We start from the raw sequence: 18,834 nt of genomic DNA on the forward strand, positions 1-18,834 counted from the left end.
ATATACATATATATCTTGAATTTTTTTTCTTTTTGCCTTTTCAAAGTGGTGTTTCTCTGTGTAGCCCTAGCTGTCCTGGAAATTGTTCTGTAGACCAGGCTGGCCTAGAACTCACAGAGATCTGCCTGCCTGCTTTTGCCTCATGAGTGCTGAGATTAAAGGCATGTACCACCACATCCTGGCTTGAACAATCCTCAATCACTCTTCTGTCTTATTCCTTAAAGAGGGTCAGCCTCTCTCTCTCTCTCCCTTTTCTTTTCTTTGTGTTTGGTTTTTCAGGACCGTGTTTCTCTGTGTAGCTCTGGCCGTCCTGGAGCTTATTAGCGCTGAACTCACCTACCGCTGCCTCCTGAGTGCTGCTTGTCTTAAAAGTGTGCGCCACCACCGACCTGCTGAGTCAGGTCTCTCAGTTAAACCTTGATCTCCCTTATATAGCCAGTCTTATCAGACAGTTTGCTCTGGGGACCTCCTGTCTCTACCTCCCAAGGCATTTGTGTGGGTACTATGAGCAGAATTCTTTTTCCTAGAAGCTGTCTTAACTGCTGAGCCATCATCCTAGCCCAGACTCTCTTAGAACACACAGTGTGGTGACTAATAGGAGGAAAGAAGGGAGGGGTGGAAAGGAAGAAACATATATTGGGCTGGGAATATAGCTTGGCCACAAGTGTTTGCTATCCAGCATTCACGAGACTCTGGGTTTGCATCTGCCTCCCTCTCCTGGGCGCCTGCACTGGAGACAGCCAGCTGCCATATGATGGAGCCACGTGGAGAGGTCTCTGTGCACACAGGCTCACGAGGAAGGGGCTTTTCCTGCAAATCAGTCTGTACCCTGAATCAAATCTAAGCCCAAGATCAAGCCAGAGCCACCTAGGAACCAGTTCTCTGTCTCTGACCCCAGAAATATTTATTGTTGGAGTGTTTGTTTCAGACAGTGTCAAAATAAGTAACTCAAATCGGCTCTGAGTCTATGATCTTCTTGCCTCTGCCTCCAGAGTCCTGGGATCACAATTGTGTGCCACCATGTCCTGTCTACTGTTTCAAGCTGCTGACTTTGGGGCAATACAATGTGATACATACCAGTAACTGGTAATGTATATAGATTCTTATACTAGCTGGCGAGAAGAGAGCTGCCATGACGGTCAATGAGCAGAAGAAGAAACTGAGACCCAGAGGTAGGGAGTCTCTTGTTAAGGTTCACAAGACATGGATCTGTCACCCTGATTGGGAACTTGGGTTTCAATGAATGTTTTAGAGTCTACCCACTGATGTCAAAGGGTCCAGAGTGGATGTCAGCTTGCCCCTTAAAGGGAGAAGGCTAAGGCCAGAAAAAGAAATGATTGCATCTGCCCTCCCCCCAACTAATTTTTTTGCAGACGATATCAGGGCTGATGGAAACACCAGCAAGCAAATCTACACAGTCCACAGTAGAAAATAAGGCAAGAGAAATGCAAACCCTCAGGCACAGACACGCAGAGCTCACCTGTCATCTGGCACAGAAACCAAAGTGCTATTGTATGTAATTGTATAAACTCAAGCTAGGAACTATTGCAAAAATAAGAGAATTAGGGAGAAATCAAATTTCACAAATTCAAGATTATTACACAAAATTTTCACAAAGTCAAAATGTAAAAGAAAAAAGTTGGGCTTTTTTGTTTTGGTTTTGGTTTTTCGAGACAGGGTTTCTCTGTGGCTTTGGAGCCTGTCCTGGAACTAGCTCTTGTAGATCAGACTGGCCTCAAACTCACAGAGATCTACCTGCCTCTGCCTCCCGAGTGCTGAGTGCTGGGATTAAAGGCAGGCACCACTACCACCTGGCCTGAAAAAAAAGTTTAAAAAATTCTTAAAAGCACTCAAAGGAAAAGAAGCAGAGATTATTTAAAAACAAAGCAAAAGAGCTGTGGTAAGTTCCTATTATCCCAGGATGTGGTAGGCAGAGGTGGGATGATTATGCAAGTTTGAGGCCAGCCTGGTCTACAAAGCCTTTTCCAGACTGTCCAGATCTACACAGTGAGACCAGTACAATCTGATAGTTGTGCCTATAATCTTAGAATCTGGGAGGTATAGTCACAGATTTTTCTGTCAAAACCAAAAATATTTGTTACTAGAAGATCTCAGGTGGAAATTCATTCATTCATTTCTTCTTTCCTCCCCCCTTCTCTCCTCCTCCCCTCCCTCCAGAGTCATCTGCCTCCGCCTCCCAAATGCTGAGATTTACAGACATTCTCAGCTGAGGATGGAAAATTCTAAAACAGAAGCTCCCAAACTTGGCCAACTAATTTCTTCCAGAATTCAAGAGCTACCGCTTTAGTGTGTAGTGAGCCAAGGGGAGGGAGACGGTGGGAAATCCAAGTGAAGGTGGGGACAGGTGGAAAAGTGTTCTTGCATTTTGTGTGTGTGCACACGCGCGTGCCCATGTTTCTGTGGGGCACCATTTATCTTGTTCAGACAGGGTCTCCACTGCTTAGGCTATTCTGGCTGGCTGGAGAACCCCACGGATCTTCCCGTCTGCCTCCTCAGAGGTAGGATTACAAGCACCCACCACCATGCCCAGCTTTTTATGGGGCACTGAGTATTGAACTCAGGTCGTAAGGTTTGCACAGTAAGCAAACCTTTAATCCACTGAGCTATCTCCCCTACCCCTTTATCTATGTTTTAATAGGATCCTCTAGGGCAGTTGAGGGAAAACAGACAGGTGAGGGGCTGGCAGGATGAGATCTGGGTGCAGGAGAGGAGTTTCTGTTATCCGTTCTGCAGGTGGGACTCACTGTATCTGCTAATCTGTGGGATGAAAACTGGAAGAAAAGGTAACATGAGTTGAGGCTGAAAAGAATTCCAAGCTAGGCGATACAGGAGACAAGTCTCCAGGCTGCCAAGGTGGAGTTCCTGAGACTGTGACGTTTGGATTCAAACCCCAGCAGTGTGGCTTGGGCAAGTCACAAACATTTTCAAACCCTGTTTCCACAACCGAAAACGGCGCCAAAAACTGGGTACTCATTGGTGTGTTGGCGGATTCCGTGAGCCTGCAGGCTATGCAGAAGTGGACGCGGAACTAGTCAGGTTAGCGCCTAAGGAGTGAAAGTGGAGAACCGCTGGCGCTGGAGAGCCCACCCGCTGAGCCTCCAGGCTCCGCCCCCAACACCCCCCCACGCCCGCCCGCGCTAGGCGCTGGAGGGAGTCCGTGGTCGGCCGAGGGACGGTTATCGGCTCCTGGACCTAGTGTCCCCGGTCTGTGAGGCCATGTGATGGACCATAAGTGCCAAGAGTTGCCTAGACGCCCGCCCCAGCCTGTGAGCTTGCAGAGTCTCGGATAAGGGGGACAGTCTTCCGTTGAGCCTGCTGTACTTCCGGGGCTGCCACTTTCACTTTCTCTTCCGGGGATGCAGCCCGCTCTGTCTTCCGGGTAGCGCGAACCGCGGGGCTGGAGTTCCGGACGCTGGGGTGCCCGCGCCTGCTGGCCTCCCTCTGTCCGTCGCTTTTGGGTCGTGGTTACCCACTGCCCACTGCGGACTTGGCGCCAGGGCCTTCTTCGCTTTCTGTGTTCCTCGCGGGGGGCCCCACCGCTTACCAATGCCTGGCCTTGGGCCCAGGGCAGTGTGATGCTGCCCGTGTGCGCCCCGGGATATCTCTTGGGCCACGCGCGAGGCCGGCTAGGGCTGAATCGCTGCTGTCCTCCCGCCCTCTCCCAGGTGACCCCAAGGTAGCATTTCCCGAGAGCAGCAGTCCTTTGTGAGGGGATGGGCGCAGCCAAGCCAGATGGACGAGAAGACCAAGAAAGGTGGGCACCGACTGGAGCTGGTGGAAGTGGGCCCTGGGTTGGGTCAGTGCTGGGGTCGGAGATTCAGTGGACACAGAATATCGAACCTGGAGAGCTCCTGATTGTTAGGGAAACAGACTTCAGTTGACCAGAGTAAGGCGGGGAGGGAACACTATGTGCCTCTGTCCGTTGCCCTTCCACCCAGATTCGGAGGAACACTTACAGTGTTGCTGTCCTGTTTGCTGGAAACCCTGCCCTAATAAAACCAAGCCCAAGACTCTGGGCCACCTTTAGTGACCTCTCCCAGTTCCTTGCATTCACTCCCACCAGCCTCCTCTGTTCTGTCCACTACCGGGGCTTGAACCGGGGGCTTCATGGCATGCTAGTCAAGTGCTCTGTAGCTGAGATATGCCTCAAGTCCTTAGCTTTTTTTGCCCAGATTCAGCCACTTCTTGCCCAAGGCCTTTGCCCATTCTCTGGCCTCTTGATACAATCTTCCTTATTGAGCAATCCCTCATTCAGGCCTCAGTTTCCCTTACTTCCTAGAGGTTTCCCCTGACCTTATTATTGCTGGAATGGAGCACAGCCAGATTATCTTGTCAAATTTTAAAATAGAGGTTTTAGAGAAGGACCCTATTCATCATAACCTCTGTTAGACTCCACTTGCTGGACATACAATAGAGTTCAAGAAATGCTTGTCAGATAAATGAAAGTGTGGGGGACTCTGAGCATGAGGGGAAAAGGGTACCCCATGAGTCCAGGGTGCAGGGGAGTGAGGACTGAAAAAGCACCCCTTCCCCCCTAAAAAAAAAAAAAAAAGGACTTCAAATAGCCAGGTGCAGAAGGTAACTCAATAGGGAAACAGGACAAAGTGTGCTCCAAGGTCAATCTCTCCAGCCTCCCCCAAGTAAACCGGTGCTAACCTGCTTGCTCTGTGTTGATCTGCAGCAGAGGAGATGGCCCTGAGCCTCGCCCGGGCAGTGGCCGGTGGAGACGAACAGTCTGCTATGAAGTATGCCACCTGGCTGGCAGAGCAGAGGGTGCCCCTCAGGGTGCAAGTAAAGCCTGAGGTCTCCTCAACACAGGACATCAGGTGAGTGAAACTCACATTAAAGGGACCTGGAGGCCTCATGGAGCTCTGGAGCCTGCAGTGCTGGGGATCAAACTCAGGGCCTCCCGTAGGATCTGAGCCTCAAGCCCTAGATGCTACTCGGCTGTGGGCTGTGAGGTAGACAGGGTTTCTCTGTGTAACAGCCCTGACTGGCCTGGAACTAGTTCTTGTACACCAGGCTGGCCTTGAACTCACAGAGATCCTCCTGTCTCTGCCTCCCAAGTGGTGGGATTAAAGGCATGCGCCATCACTGCCGGCAGGTTCATTTTTTTTTTTTTAAGGGGACCTTGCACAGTGGTGTCATCCTTGTCCAGGGGTCATGCAGATCTTCCCTCTGTCGTTCCAGTTTTAGTGTCTGTGCTGCCAAAGCAAGCATGGGGTTCATTCTCTTAGGTGTATAGAAGGCGGAGAGCTTCCAGGAGACAGTTGTCTCCTTCCCACTGTTGGATCTGGAGATGAACTCAGGTCAACAGGCTTGCACAGCAAGGACGTTTATCCACCGAGTCATCTTCCCAACCTTTATTTTTTATTTTTTTAATTTATTTTTTGTTTTTAGAGATCAAGACTTACTCCATAGTCCAAGTTAGCCTATATATCACTGTGTAGCCCAGGCTAGCCTTCAACTCAAGACAGTTTTGTCTCCAGAGTATTAGAATTACTGGTGCTCACTACCAGACCTGGTAAGATAGTAACTTTAGGTTTTATTTTGTTACTATAAGGCTTCCATAATTTGTTTAGCCTCTATGGCAGTGGTCCTCAACACGACCTAATGCTGGGACTCTAATACAGTTCTTCATGTTGTGGTGACTTCCAACCATAGAACTGTTTTTGTTGCTACTTCACATCTGTGATTTTACGATTATGTATTATAATGTAAATATCTGTGTTTTCTGATGGTCTTTGGTGGCCCTACTCCCCAAAGGGGTCACGACCCATAGAACTGCTGTTCTATGGGGTTGCTAGTATTGTAATTATGGAATTGTTCACTGGAATGAGCATTGCAATTTAAAACACGTGTATGTTTCTAAACTCCTAAGATAATTTGAAGGTTAGACTCTGTTCTGAGCTGGGTGTGGTGATGCATTTAGGTGATAGAAGCAGGAGGAGCAGAAGTTTCAGAGCCAATGTGAATACACGAAACTATATCTCACAAGAACACCGAAACAAACAACAAAAAACTATGAGAACGTGGACAGAAAACTTGGAGTCTTTGTATGTCTGTTTATTTCTGGGTTTGTTAGTTTGTTGTGTTTTTCAAGACAGGGTTTCTCTGTGTAGCCCTAGCTGCCCTGGACCCACTCTGTAGACCAGGCTGGCTCAAACTCACAGAGATCCACCTGTTTCTTAGTCCCGAGTATTGGGATTAAAGGCATGAGCTACCACCACCATGGAATTATTTCTGTTTTTTACTGATGGTTGGGTATCAAAATCATTTTCCTACCCCAGGCGTGTGGGACATGCCTGCAATCCCAGCATTTAAGAGACAGGTGGATATCTGAGTTAGAGGCAGGAACTGATGCAGATACCATGGAGGAGTGCTTCTTACTGACTTGCTCCCGATTGCTCCTATTGCTTCTTAATACAACCCAGGACCACTGCCCCGAGGTGGCAATGCCCACAACTGGGCTGGAGAGTTGGCTCAGCAATTACAAGTGTTTGCTGCTCTTATGGAAGACCTAGGTTTGGTTCTAAGCCCCCACACGGTGGCTCTATTCTCTTTGTATTTGACATCGTTTTCTGCCTGGCACAGGTACTAGGCACACAAGTGGTACGCATATGTACTTACAGGCAAACCCTCATACACATGGCGCTTGCACATGCAGACAAACACTCATACACATGAAATAAGGTAAATCTTTTAAAAAATTGATGTTTAAAAGGAAAGGAAATGCCCCACAGGCTTGCTTATATACCAGTTTGATGGAAGCATTTTTTTTTTCAATTAAGATTTTCTCTTTTAACTTGTACATGTTGACAGAAATCCACAGCACCTACACACATGCAGGCGTGAACATTCCCATGCTGGTAACCCAAATCCATGCCTCTCTTTCTTTCCCACAGGCTGTGTGTGAGTGTGGAGGATGCCTACATGCACACTGTCACCATCTGGCTCACAGTGCGCCCTGATATGACAGTGGCCTCCCTCAAGGACATGGTGAGTGAGGGGCTGGAGGCAGGTGGGCTCTTCTCTACTCTCCTCATCCTCTCTGTGTGCCTCCCAACCCATATTTTTGCTGTGGTCAAACACCTGCTAGAAACAGCTTGAGGAGAGGCTGTTTTGGCTCACAGCTCTGAGCATATGTGCATCATGGGAAGGGGTGGTGTTCGAGAGACTCCATCGAGGGGCCAGGAGCTCACAGCTGCGGCTAGTTTTCCAACTCTTTTAGAGCTATTTATCCTACTTTATGTGTATGAATGCTTGTCTGCATGTGTGTATTGCATCGTGTGTGTGTCTGTTGGATCCCCTAGAACTTTGGGTTATGGATGATTGTGAGGCGCCATGTGGGTGGTGAGAATTGAACTGGATCCTCTGTAAGAGCAACAAGTTTCTCCTAACCACTAACCATCTCTCCAGCCCTCCTCTCTCACCTTTTGTAAATATGAGGTTTCACTATGTAACCCTGGGTGGTCTGGCACTCATTTTGTAGACCAGACTGGCCTCGAGTTTACAGAGATCAAAAGTGTGCGCCTGCCACCATGCCTAGCCCTGGTTGTGTCTTTTCATATGGTCAGGCAGGGAGCCAAGAACTAGGGCGAAAGCAGGGTAGGCTCTAACCCTCAGAGCCAGCCTTCGGTGGCCCACGATGACAGCCAGGGCTTCCACAGTTTCAGGAAGCATCATCCCCAACTTGGATCAAGTGTTCAGATATGAGTGTGGCAGTAGATATTTTACTCTGAAACTATAACTGCCCCCTCTTCCAGGTATTTCTAGATTATGGCTTTCCACCCAGCCTGCAGCAGTGGGTGGTTGGACAGAGGCTGGCACGAGACCAGGAGACCCTGCATTCACATGGTGTTCGGCGGAATGGAGACAGCGCCTACCTCTACCTGCTGTCTGCCTGCAACACCTCCCTCAACCCTCAGGAGCTGCAGCGGCAGCGGCAGCTTCGCATGTTGGAAGGTGAAGCTCTCTCTGAGGGATGCACTGGAGGGCCCTGTCCATGCAGAGGGTGTCAGACAGGAGAGAGTTTTTGTAGAGCGCTCCAGCAGGGCTGGCATGAGGAGAGGGGCTGTGTGACCCCGAGCACGTCTCTGTGTTTCTGTTTGTGTATCCGGGGAATGTAGCTAGGGTTTAGTATGCTTCTCTGTACCGCAGTATTTCAGACCTGTAGAAAAGTTTCACAGTTGTTTAGAGAGACGTTTTTCTTCTTTAACTTTACCCCTGGTGCAGAATCTCAGGAAATGAGATCTTCCTCCCCCCGATACTTACGCAGTTTTTAAAGAAAGGCCATTCTTCTGAACAACTCTTCAGCGCAGGAAATTAGCATCTATGAAGTGCAGTGGGTTTTGTTTGTTTTTGTTTTGATACAGGGTTTTTTGTTTAGCCCTGGCTGTTCTTCCAAGTCCACTGCTGCCCAACTTTTTTTTTTTATTTTTAAATAACACTTATTGGGCCAGGCATAGTGGCACACACTTTTTGTTTTTCGTTTTTTTTTTGTGTGTGTGTGTGTGGTATTTTTTTGTTTGTTTGTTTTGGGTTTGGTTTTTTTGAGACAGGGTTTCTTTGTAGTTTTGGAGCCTGCCCTGGAACTTGCTCTGTAGACCAGGCTGGCCTCGAACTCACAGAGATCCACCTGCTTCTGCCTCCCAAGTGCTGGGATTAAAGGTGTGCATCACCACTGCCCGGCAAATTTTAGCTGTTTTTTGGTTTTTGATTTTTCTTTTCCAGACAGGGTTTCTCTGTAGCTTTGGAGCCTGTCCTAGAGCTATGTCTTGTAGACCAGACTGGCCTCGACCTCACAGAGATCTGCCTGCCTCTGCCTCCTGAGTACTGGGATTAAAGGTATGGGCCACCACCGCCCAGTTTGGCACACACTTTTAATCCCAGTACTTGAGAGGTAGAGGCAGGCAGATCTCTGAGTTCAAAACCAGCCAGGAATACAGACTGAGTTCCAGGACAGCCAGAACTATATGAGTAACTATATGGTTTACTTAAAAAAGTAAACCAACCCCCCCACAAAGTAAGTCAATAATTTAAAAATTACATTTATTTATGCGTGTAGCTGTACACATGTCGTGTACGCATACATACATGTGGAGGGAAGAGGACAACTTGCAGGAGTCAGTTCCCTCCCCATTATATGGCCCAAGGGCTTACATCAGGCTCGGTGGTGAGCACCTCTGTTGACTGAATTCTCTCTCTGGCTGACACTGACACGGTGCAGCCACTCTCATTTGGGTTTTGTCAGCTGTGCAACCAGTGTCCTTGGTGGCGCTGCCACGTCTCAGCCCCTCCCAGTCCTGGTCCCCTCTGGTCCCTCGTTGCCCTCCTGACTGGATGTTCATGTCTTTTTCTTCTTGGTGGGCATTTCAACATGGTGGAGGCAGCTCTTCCTCTCAAAAGGGAGGGTGGTCATGATGATCCAGTTAGAGGTGAGGCAAAGCCTTGGTCTTGGGGTATCCTGGATACCCACCTTCAGGAAGAGAGTTGTCAGGTAACTCAGGGTGGGGTGTGCCTACCTGCTTCAGCGTGTGGATACCTGGGCAACCTGGATGCACACACACACTCCTTCTGCAGATTTGGGCTTCAAGGACCTCACCCTGCAGCCACGGGGCCCCTTGGAGCCCGTCCTTCCCAAGCTCAGGCCCCACCAGGAGCCGGCGCAGCCAGATGCAGCCCCAGAGTTGCCACCGGTAAGCACCTTACTTGATGTGTGCCTTGTCTTCTCTGTCCAACCCAGCCGAGCTCACACCCCCTCTGCATCCAGGTGGGCTGGCAGTGCCCTGGCTGCACTTTAATCAACAAACCCACACGGCCTGGGTGTGAAATGTGCTGTCGTGCAAGGCCTGAAACCTACCAGATTCCTGCCTCGTACCAGCCTGATGAGGAGGAGCGAGCACGCCTGGCTGGTGAGGAGGAGGCGCTGCGCCAGTACCAGCAGGTGGGCACACGGGTCTAGGGGCAGACATCTGCAGGCTGGTGGAAGAAGGCCTAAGCCAGAAAGGGAACCACCTGCAAACTGCTGTGTCCCTGGCTACTGCCAGTCCCCTCTCGAGCACACTGCTGAACCATAACCTTGCCCTTGACTGAGAGCTGCCTCTCTCCGAGGCCAGTTCTGTGGCTGAGACTCACTCCTCTGGTGTGATGCCCAGCCAGGCTCCTCACTTGTTCTGAATCCTCACTTTGCCCATGTATATGAGCATTCTGGCTGTGCCAACAATACTTCCATCTGCGACCCTAACTCTGCTATGCTATGCCCAAACCTCAGCCCATGGCCTGTAACCTCATCTTGGCTCCCACTCTACCCTTCCTCTTTTCCCTTCCTCTCTCATGGACTGTCTTCCTATGCCCCTTGGGAGTAACTCTGTCCTCTCTCACTTCCCCAGAGTAGTCAGACAGTTCCCACCACAGACACAATCCACAGGCACCCAACTCTGGTACTCCCTGCTCCAAGAGCATCTTCCTCCCCCACCTCAGTTCCTTTGGATTCAGTGCAGCCTCCCAACCTTGACCATGACCCCAGCCTTAGCCATGCCTTCCCTGCAGCCCGGCTCTCCCTCCAGCTCTGACCTTCCTCCACCATGCTCCAGCCCCACCCTGCTTACCCAGAATTTGATCCCTGTGGACCCTCTACTCCCCCTTCTACCCTGAGCCTCTTCTTTCTCTACCTCCCTTATCCCTCACCTAGCTTCCTACTCTGCTGTAGCCCCACCCTGGCTGTCTTGGCCTGCCCATAGTCCCAGCCCACCACCGCCTTGCTGCCCCCCATACTACCCTAGCCTTGTCCCACTTCCTACCTGACCAACTGAGACCCTGACCCACCCGGTGGCCCTGCCCTGCCCGTGTGCCCAGCGGAAGCAGCAGCAGCAGGAGGGGAACTACCTGCAGCACGTGCAGCTGGAGCAGAGGAGCCTGGTGCTGAACACTGAGCCTGCTGAGTGCCCTGTGTGCTACTCAGTGCTGGCGCCCGGCGAGGCCGTGGTGCTGCGTGAGTGTCTGCACACCTTCTGCAGGTGCGGCCCAACTCCCGCTAGGAGCAGTGCTTACCAAAGCCACAGTCAAAGTGTGTGTGGCCTTGTTCTTTATCTTCTTGGATGACCACAAAACGCCATTTATGCATGAGGTGTTGTGGCTCGTGCCTGGAATACCAGTACTCAGGAAGTGGAGGCAAGAGGATGAGAAGTTCAAGAATAGCTTCAACAGTATAGTGAGTTCAAGGCCAGCCAGGGCTACCTGAGGCTTTGTCTCAAGAATCCAAAGAAAAAGGAAAGGGGGACAGACAATCCAAGCATCCATGTTGTCAAGGCTACACAGCTTGTAAGAAGCTCAGAAATGAGACAAGCATTCAGGCTCCAGAGCCACTGCCCTTCCTCACTACCGGTTACTGCCCTGGCATATGTAAAGACATTTGGGCCAAGCTCTGACACCCAAAGCATTCTGTTCTGTAGTGTATGCAGTCTTCCCTTCTACCCGTGAGCTGGGAAAATATGTTTATTCACCATAATGGGCCCTGATGGACTGCCCTGTCTAGCCTATGTGCCAGGTGTGTGTGTGTGTGTGTGTGTGTGTGTGTGTGTGTGTGTCTATGTTAATGTTTACAATGCCACATGCAAGTAACTAGGTTGAGAGCCTTGCTCAAGTTGTGGCAGGGCTGGCAGCCCCTGAGGAAGTCATGCTGGAGCAGAGGCTGGAAAGCTGTCTGTCTGAAAATGTCAGGGAGCAGAGTGGAGGTGGGGGTGGTGGGACAGGATAGTTGAGCCTGTGCGGGTGACAAGCTCTAGCAGCCCTGGTCCTCTTTGGGTGGTACCACTGTAGTGCTGAGAGTCAGCATTTGCACCAGCTAGAGAGACTGGGACCAAGGAGGAGGTTACTGCAGTCACCTGGGCAGGCATGCCAGTGCCTCGATCAGAGAGAGACAGGGATGGTGGCATGGATAGAAGTGAGGCCTTGGTAATGGGTTGAATAGAGGGATGGGAAGGAAGGGCCCTGGGATTAGGCCCTACCATCTGAGGGCTGGAGTCCCTGTGGGGGGTTGAAATGAGCCTAACTGGCATCCTCTCCTCTCCAGGGAGTGACTGCAGGGCACCATCCGAAACAGTCAGGAGGCGGAGGTATCCTGCCCCTTCATTGACAGCACCTACTCGTGCCCTGGCAAGCTGCTGGAGAGGGAGATCCGGGCGGTAAGGCCACGGGATGGGAGGGATTCTGAGTCCTGGGAGCTGGCCCTGAGCTGGCAGCAGGCACAGGAGCATAGAATGCCTGCATCCCAAGAGGAGTCATTCGGAGTGCCTGGGGCCCAAGCAGGACAGCACTGGAGGGTGTGGAAGAAACCTTAGATGCTTTAACCTCACCAGTGTGGCAAGGGCTAGAGGGGTTAGGGTGGGTGGGAGCTGTGGCTACAGCCTGGCCGTGTAACCTCACTCAGCCTCTGCTCTGTCCTTGGCCAGCACCAAAGGTGGCATCTGCTAATGTGCTCAGGCTCGTGCAGCTGCTGTGTCAGCTGCTTTTGCTTTGTAACAGTCACTCCAGACCTGGTGCCTTAGAGCGCTCTGGTTTGTGAATTGCAAAGTAGTGCTCCCACATGGGCAGAGCTGGGTCTCTGTGCTTCAGAGTCAGCTCCTGGCTTGTCTGCTTAGTGATGAGTATGGGATGGTTCACCATGGCCTTGCCCAGGAGAACTGTTTACTTCAGTCCCCTCCGTAAACAGGCCATCCAGGCCTGGCCTATGGCAGTGGTTAGGGGTCAGTGTTGCAAACACAACTCTGTGTAGACTGCTTTGTTGTAATCCTGGTGACTGGTGTAAATCATATGCTTAGGCCCATGTTCCCTGTGGGGGCCAGCAGGAACAGTGGACTGACATCCTGTGGTAATATGGCCATTCAGGGGTAAAAATGGGAGCAGAATTGGCATGGCAGTCCACACTGTCACCTCAGCACAGCTGAGGCGTCAGGACAAAGTTTAGAGCCACTGGGTAGAGCGCATGTCTAGCAAGCACAGCAGCTGGGTTTGACAGAGAAGCAGGATCACAGCAGCCAGGGTCCAGATGGGAGACCCCAGGCATGCACAGATCCCCCATCTTCCCATTGCTCCTGCCTCTGACCGTGTTTCTCCTGGAGCACCCCAAAACTTTACCAAATGTTTCTCAAGCTCAAGGGGCTCTGCTGAGGTGGGAAAGGGATCTGAGAAAGTAGAACTTGGAGAATTTCAATTTTTTATTCAAAGTAGCTTTTACCTTGTCCATGGGCTTCTGAGTGGGTAAGCTCCTGGGCCTTGTTGAGGTATCTGACCATGCTCTGGAGAGAAGGCCGCCCTGCTAAAGGCCATATTCATCCAAGGGGCTGCATACGAACACCGAGAAGTCCTCAGGTCCTTACTCAATCTTCAGGTGTGGTAGTGAGGAGGCAGGTGTCAGCAGAATGACATGGTGATGGTAGTTCTGTTAAGTGGCAGGGAATAGCCAGGGGGCAGCACATGTCTTTAATCCCAACACTCAGGAGGCAGAGACAAATTAATCTCTGTGTTCCAGGACAGCCAGAACTACATAGAAAAATTCTATCTCAAAACAAACAAACAAAAGGGTGGCAGAAAATAAGAGAAATGAAAGAAAAAGCAGCCCCAACTCTGCAGTCCCTAGCATTTTGTCTTATTTCCTTCTTTCTCAGCAGATAACCATTTTGTTGTTTTTCTGCTTTTTTGTTTTTTGTTTTTTTGAGACAGGGTCTCACTATGTAGTTTTAGCTGGCTTGTCTCACAGGATCCACCTAATAGTAGCTTCTGAATGCTGGGGCTAAAGGCATGTACTACTGTTCCCAGATGTGTGTGTGTGTGTGTGTGTGTGTGTGTGTGTGTGTGTGTGTGTATACATGCATGCATACACATATATAAAACAGCCAGTTTTCCCCTATACCTGAATGTCAAAATATGTGTGCACGTGGTTATGTATACAGACAGCCACATATATAAGCATATGTATACACTTTGCATCTGTGTTCTTTTATGCAAGCCACCCACAAACAGCCAAAAGCTGTGTTAAACTCTCTCCCTTTTTTTTTTAAAGCCTCTTCAGGTTTTTTTTCTTTTTTTTTAAATTTATTAAATATTTCTGTCTCTTCCCCACCTCCGCCTCCCCTTTCCCCCTCTCAGGTTTTTAAGTGGATTTAGCCCCACATTGAACACCACTCTGTTGAAAGCTTTTCTTTTTTGTTTAAACAGAAAAGGGAAATGATGGAGGTGGGTCTTGTATCTTATCTGTTTCTTTCATTGGTTAACTAATAAAAAAACTGCTTGGCCTGATAGGACAGAAAATTAGGTAGGCGGAGTAAACAAAACAGAATGCTGGGAGAAAGAAGCTGTGTCAGGCAGTCGCCATGATTCTCCCATTCCAGACAGATGCAGGTTAAGATCCTCCCTGGCATGCCACCAGCTCATGGTGCTACACAGGTTATTAGAAATGGGTTAATCAAAGATGTGAGAATTAGCTAATAAGAGGCTAAAACTAATGGGCCAAGCAGTGTTTAAAAGAATACAGTTTCAGCTGGGCGATGGTGGCGCACGCCTTTAATCCCAGCACTCGGGAGGCAGAGGCAGGCGGATCTCTGTGAGTTCGAGACCAGCCTGGTCAACAGAGCTAGTTCCAGGACAGGCTCTAAAGCCACAGAGAAACCCTGTCTCGAAAAACAAAAATAAAAAAAAAAATAGTTTCCGTGTAATTATTTCGGGCCGGGAGCTGGGGCGGCAGGGAAGCGGCCCACCGCTCCTTTCAACACATATATACATGTACATATTTATTTTTTTAAAGTTACATTTATTTATGTGGATATCAATATGAGTGTGCAACACACAGCATATATTTGGAGCTCAGAGGACAGCGGGTCAGAGTCAATTCTGTCTTTTCAACCATGTGGATCTCAGAGATCAAATTTGGGTTGGTAGTTTCTGCAGCAAACACCCTTGCCTATTGTGCCATTTCTTTGGTCCCAGGCAGTATTTTCAAGGTAAAGATCATTCACTGTTACTCACACATGAGAATGGGCCCCTTACAGGTGTATAGGTCTGTGAGTTTTGCTTACACTAAGCATCACCCAGCTAAGATGCAGAACAAAGGCCTGACTCCCCCTCACTGACTTGCTGTTTGCCACTACTTAAGGAGCTATTCAGCTCTCTCTGGCCTACCTTGTCCTGTCTCCCCTCAGCAGTTCAGCCTTCCCTGCTAGGAAGTGCAGCCTCCTAGAGTACTGCCTGGGGACTCTTCGTGTGAAACAGACTTACAGGGTGTGGAGGGCACCAGAAGATGGTTAAGTCTGGGACATTGCCACATTGTCCTGATTTGTCTTTGAGACTAGCTGTTTCCTACAGGGTGGCTTTGAACAACTCCAGTGATCCTTCTGCCTCAGTCTTCAAAATACTGGGATTTAATGGCTTGTGCCACTATGTTGGCCAGCTCTTGGGAATTCAAGGCCAGCCTTTATTACATAAACCCTATCTCAAAAGGGGGGGGGGGGCATGGGACTAGGTTTAGGTGGTTTCCTGGGAGTATTTGATAGGGGGAGAGCATCTGCTGGTGGTCTGAACTCCCAACAACAAAGCCATGTTTGTGCAGCTCCTGTCCCCCGAGGACTACCAGCGCTTCCTAGATCTGGGCGTGTCTATCGCGGAGAACCGCAGCACCTTGAGCTACCACTGCAAGACCCCCGACTGCAGGGGTTGGTGCTTCTTTGAGGATGATGTCAACGAGTTCGCCTGTCCTGTATGCTCCCATGTCAACTGTCTGCTCTGTAAGGTGGGACAGGGCCCACGTGGCCTCTTGCCTTCATCTGACTAGGGCTTGCTGTGACTGGCTACGGCAACTGCAGAGGCTGCAGTCCGGGTACAGGGGAGCGCTGTTTTAGGGTTATAGAGCCTATCAGCACTAAAGCAAATAGGATTTATATTAGGCTCCTTGATGACCCTGGCTCCGCCTCCCTGGATCCTGTGGGTTCTGTAAAATGGGTATAAGTTTTGTAAGAGAGGGCTTCCACTGATGGCACTCAGGCACTCAGTGCCAGTGGTGGGCCTCTTCTGCTGCTTCCAGTGCAAGCCCCAGGGGAAACGTCTCACTCAGAGCCCCTTGTCCTGCAGGCCATCCATGAGGGCATGAATTGCAAGGAGTATCAGGATGACTTGGCCCTTCGGGCTCAGAATGATGTGGCTGCCCGACAGACAACGGAGATGCTAAGGGTAAGTCAGGGTCTTAGCGAGGGCCTAGGGACCTATGTTCTAGATGCTTCTTGGGAAGGACTAAGTTCACATATTCTTGGAGGTTTACCCACTCTTCTGGTTGCACCATTTCAAAGTGTGACTTCCAGTAGGGTGTCAGGTGTGGAGCTGCAGGAAGAGTCTGGGTTGGGAGTCCTCAGGGACAGAGGAGCAGCTAGCCATGCCAGGCTCGGAGGGAGGGTACACTGCAGAGGTCTCAGTAGCTACCCTTCCCAGGTGATGTTGCAGCAGGGTGAGGCGATGTACTGCCCACAGTGCCGGATTGTGGTGCAGAAGAAGGAAGGCTGTGACTGGATCCGCTGCACTGTCTGCCACACTGAGATCTGCTGGGTCACCAAGGGTCCACGCTGGGGACCTGGGGTGAGTGAGTCTTCAGGGTACTGGAGGGTTGAGGGTGCTATAGTTACTGGAGTGGGACTCAAAACTTCCAGCCATCAACAAAGTTATTTGAGGCAGGGTCTCAGTATGTAGCCCTGGCTGACCTGGAACTCACTATGTAGACCAGCCTGCCCTCCAATTTAGAGAGCTGCCTGGCTCTGCCTCCCAAGTGCTTAAAGGTGTGTGCCACCGAGCCTGGGTTAATATTATGTTGTATTTGTCTGTGCACCTCTGTGTGAGAGAGGGGGAGGGAAGGAGGTGGGGAATGCGCCCAGTGTTCATGTGGAGGTCAGGACAGCTCAGTGGAGTTTGTCCTCTCCTTCCGTCTTGATGGTGTCAGCAGTCTTGTGTGGCGAGACCTTTGATCTGCTGCGCCATCTCACCAGCTCAGGGGAAGATTTTGTTTCTTTTTGGTTTTTGTTGTTTTTCCAAAACAGGGTTTCTGTGTGTAGCTCTGGCTGTTCTAGAACTCACTCTGGAGCCCAGGGTGGCCTCCAGCTCACAGAGATCCACCTCTCTCTGCCTCCTGACTGCTTTATTTCCAGCTGGTTTTCTTCTTTCCTCTTAGATTGTTTCTCACTCTGTAGCCTGGGCTGGCTTGGAATTTGTGGCAGTCCTCCTGCCTCAGCCTCCTGGTGGAGATTATAGTATGTGTCACCTTGCTGGACTTGAGGGCTAAGAATTTTTATATCTTAAGAATTTCTCGCTGGTGGTGGAGCACGCCTTTAATCCCAGCACTCAGGAGGCAGAGGCAGGAGGATCTCTGTGAGTTCGAGGCCAGAAGGCCAGCGTGGTCTACAAGAGCTAGTTCCAGGACAGGCACCAAGGCTACAGAGAAACCCTGTCTCGAAAAACCAAAACAAACAAACAAACAAAAAAAAAGAATTTCTCTTAAATTATCAAAAGGCCACAGTAAATAGTCCTGAAGCCTACCCATCCCAGCCTTTTGCCTCTTGGCCTGCAGCCACTGTGGTAGCAAGGCTTCCTGCTGTTCTGTTTGGAGGAGAGCAAGTCATTCCCTCTGGCACATATCTGCCACCTCTCAGCTTCAGATTTCTCCTCCATGGAGTGGAGACAGTGTCAGGGCCTGTCTCAAGTACAAGAGAAGTGTTCAGTGGGTGCCTGTCACAGGTTGAGCACCCTGAAGGTGGTGGCTGTCAGTACCAGAGGTGGGTTGCTGGAGTCAGAGCTGGCATGGTTACTGGATGACTTAGAGGCAAGTGGTGCAGAGGGAACTGGACTACTTCCCTCTACGCAGGTGCTGATCCACCTGCAGCCGCAGCCCCTTCCTTCTCTGGCCTGGAGAGGAAGTCCATGGAGTTGAGAGGATGCTGAAGGGGTTGGGCGGGGGCTGAAAGGCTTTCATGGCTGCCTCCTTCAGGTTGCTGAGGCAGGAGGGCTTCTGACAGCCACTTTGACCTTCAGATGGGCTTTGCCTTGGGCAGATGGAGTGACTTGGGGATGCCCTGTTTAACCACCCTGATACCTTTTTTCTCTTCCTTCAGGGCCCAGGGGACACCAGTGGGGGCTGCCGCTGCCGGGTCAATGGAGTTCCTTGCCATCCTAGCTGTCAGAACTGCCACTGAGTCGAAGATGCTGGCCCTCAATATTGATCCAGAACCACATATGTAGAAGCTAACAGCAGGACTGGGCCAGGGGTTTTAGCTCTGGTTTGAGAAGGCCCTGAGCTCTGCTGCAAACCTGCTTTCTGTGTTACAAGAGCCCCAGATAAGCTGGTGTCAGGTCGATCCTGCTGCCTGTGTTGCTTCACGGAGCTGACCAGACTATGGCCCTGAGCTAGATACCCTACCCTTACTAGCCACCAGCCTTAATTCAACACAGCCCTGGCCTAAGGCCTGGATGGCTAGTGTTCTGAGCCTCCAAGTGACTGCTCTCCCTCAGCATGCTTCCCGAGGATCCACAGCCTCATCCTTTGTCTTGCTGGCTTTCTGGGCACTTTTGCTGCTGTTGCTGTTGAAGGCCTGACACCTCTTAGGGCTGCTATGAACCCAAGCAGGTAGATTGGTAGGTCAGAACACATAGCCCATGGGGTCCAGCTCTGCATCCCCCTTTGTTGAATAGTGAATTAAAGCTGTTTTCCAAGAAGGAAGGTGTGTTGTGCTTGAGGGAGCAAACGTCCTAGGCTGAATGCCATAAAGGCAGGATGGTGAGCTC

The 18,834-nt window shown here is 50.4% G+C and overlaps 1 protein-coding gene and 1 non-coding gene across 2 annotated transcripts; one reads left to right on the forward strand and one right to left on the reverse strand.

Moving 5' to 3' along the window:
- The first annotated feature begins 3,407 nt into the window (after positions 1-3,407).
- On the forward strand, positions 3,408-18,765 carry Rbck1 (RANBP2-type and C3HC4-type zinc finger containing 1). The gene is given in 12 exon segments (XM_050150885.1): positions 3,408-3,775; positions 4,703-4,847; positions 6,927-7,020; positions 7,788-7,986; positions 9,604-9,719; positions 9,794-9,967; positions 10,879-11,039; positions 12,095-12,206; positions 15,626-15,805; positions 16,144-16,242; positions 16,498-16,641; positions 18,165-18,765. Coding segments are annotated over 12 exon segments (1,527 nt in total). The 5' UTR covers positions 3,408-3,753; the 3' UTR covers positions 18,246-18,765.
- On the reverse strand, positions 5,135-5,237 carry LOC126507156 (U6 spliceosomal RNA). Its single transcript, XR_007593439.1, has one exon. It is a non-coding gene; the product is annotated as a U6 spliceosomal RNA (small nuclear RNA).
- Positions 18,766-18,834: the final 69 nt, after the last annotated feature.

Source organism: Alexandromys fortis, unplaced genomic scaffold, assembly GCF_014885135.2.
Source record: "Alexandromys fortis isolate MF-2015 unplaced genomic scaffold, M_Fortis_MF-2015_v1.1 scaffold_27, whole genome shotgun sequence".
NCBI lineage: Eukaryota > Metazoa > Chordata > Mammalia > Rodentia > Cricetidae > Alexandromys > Alexandromys fortis.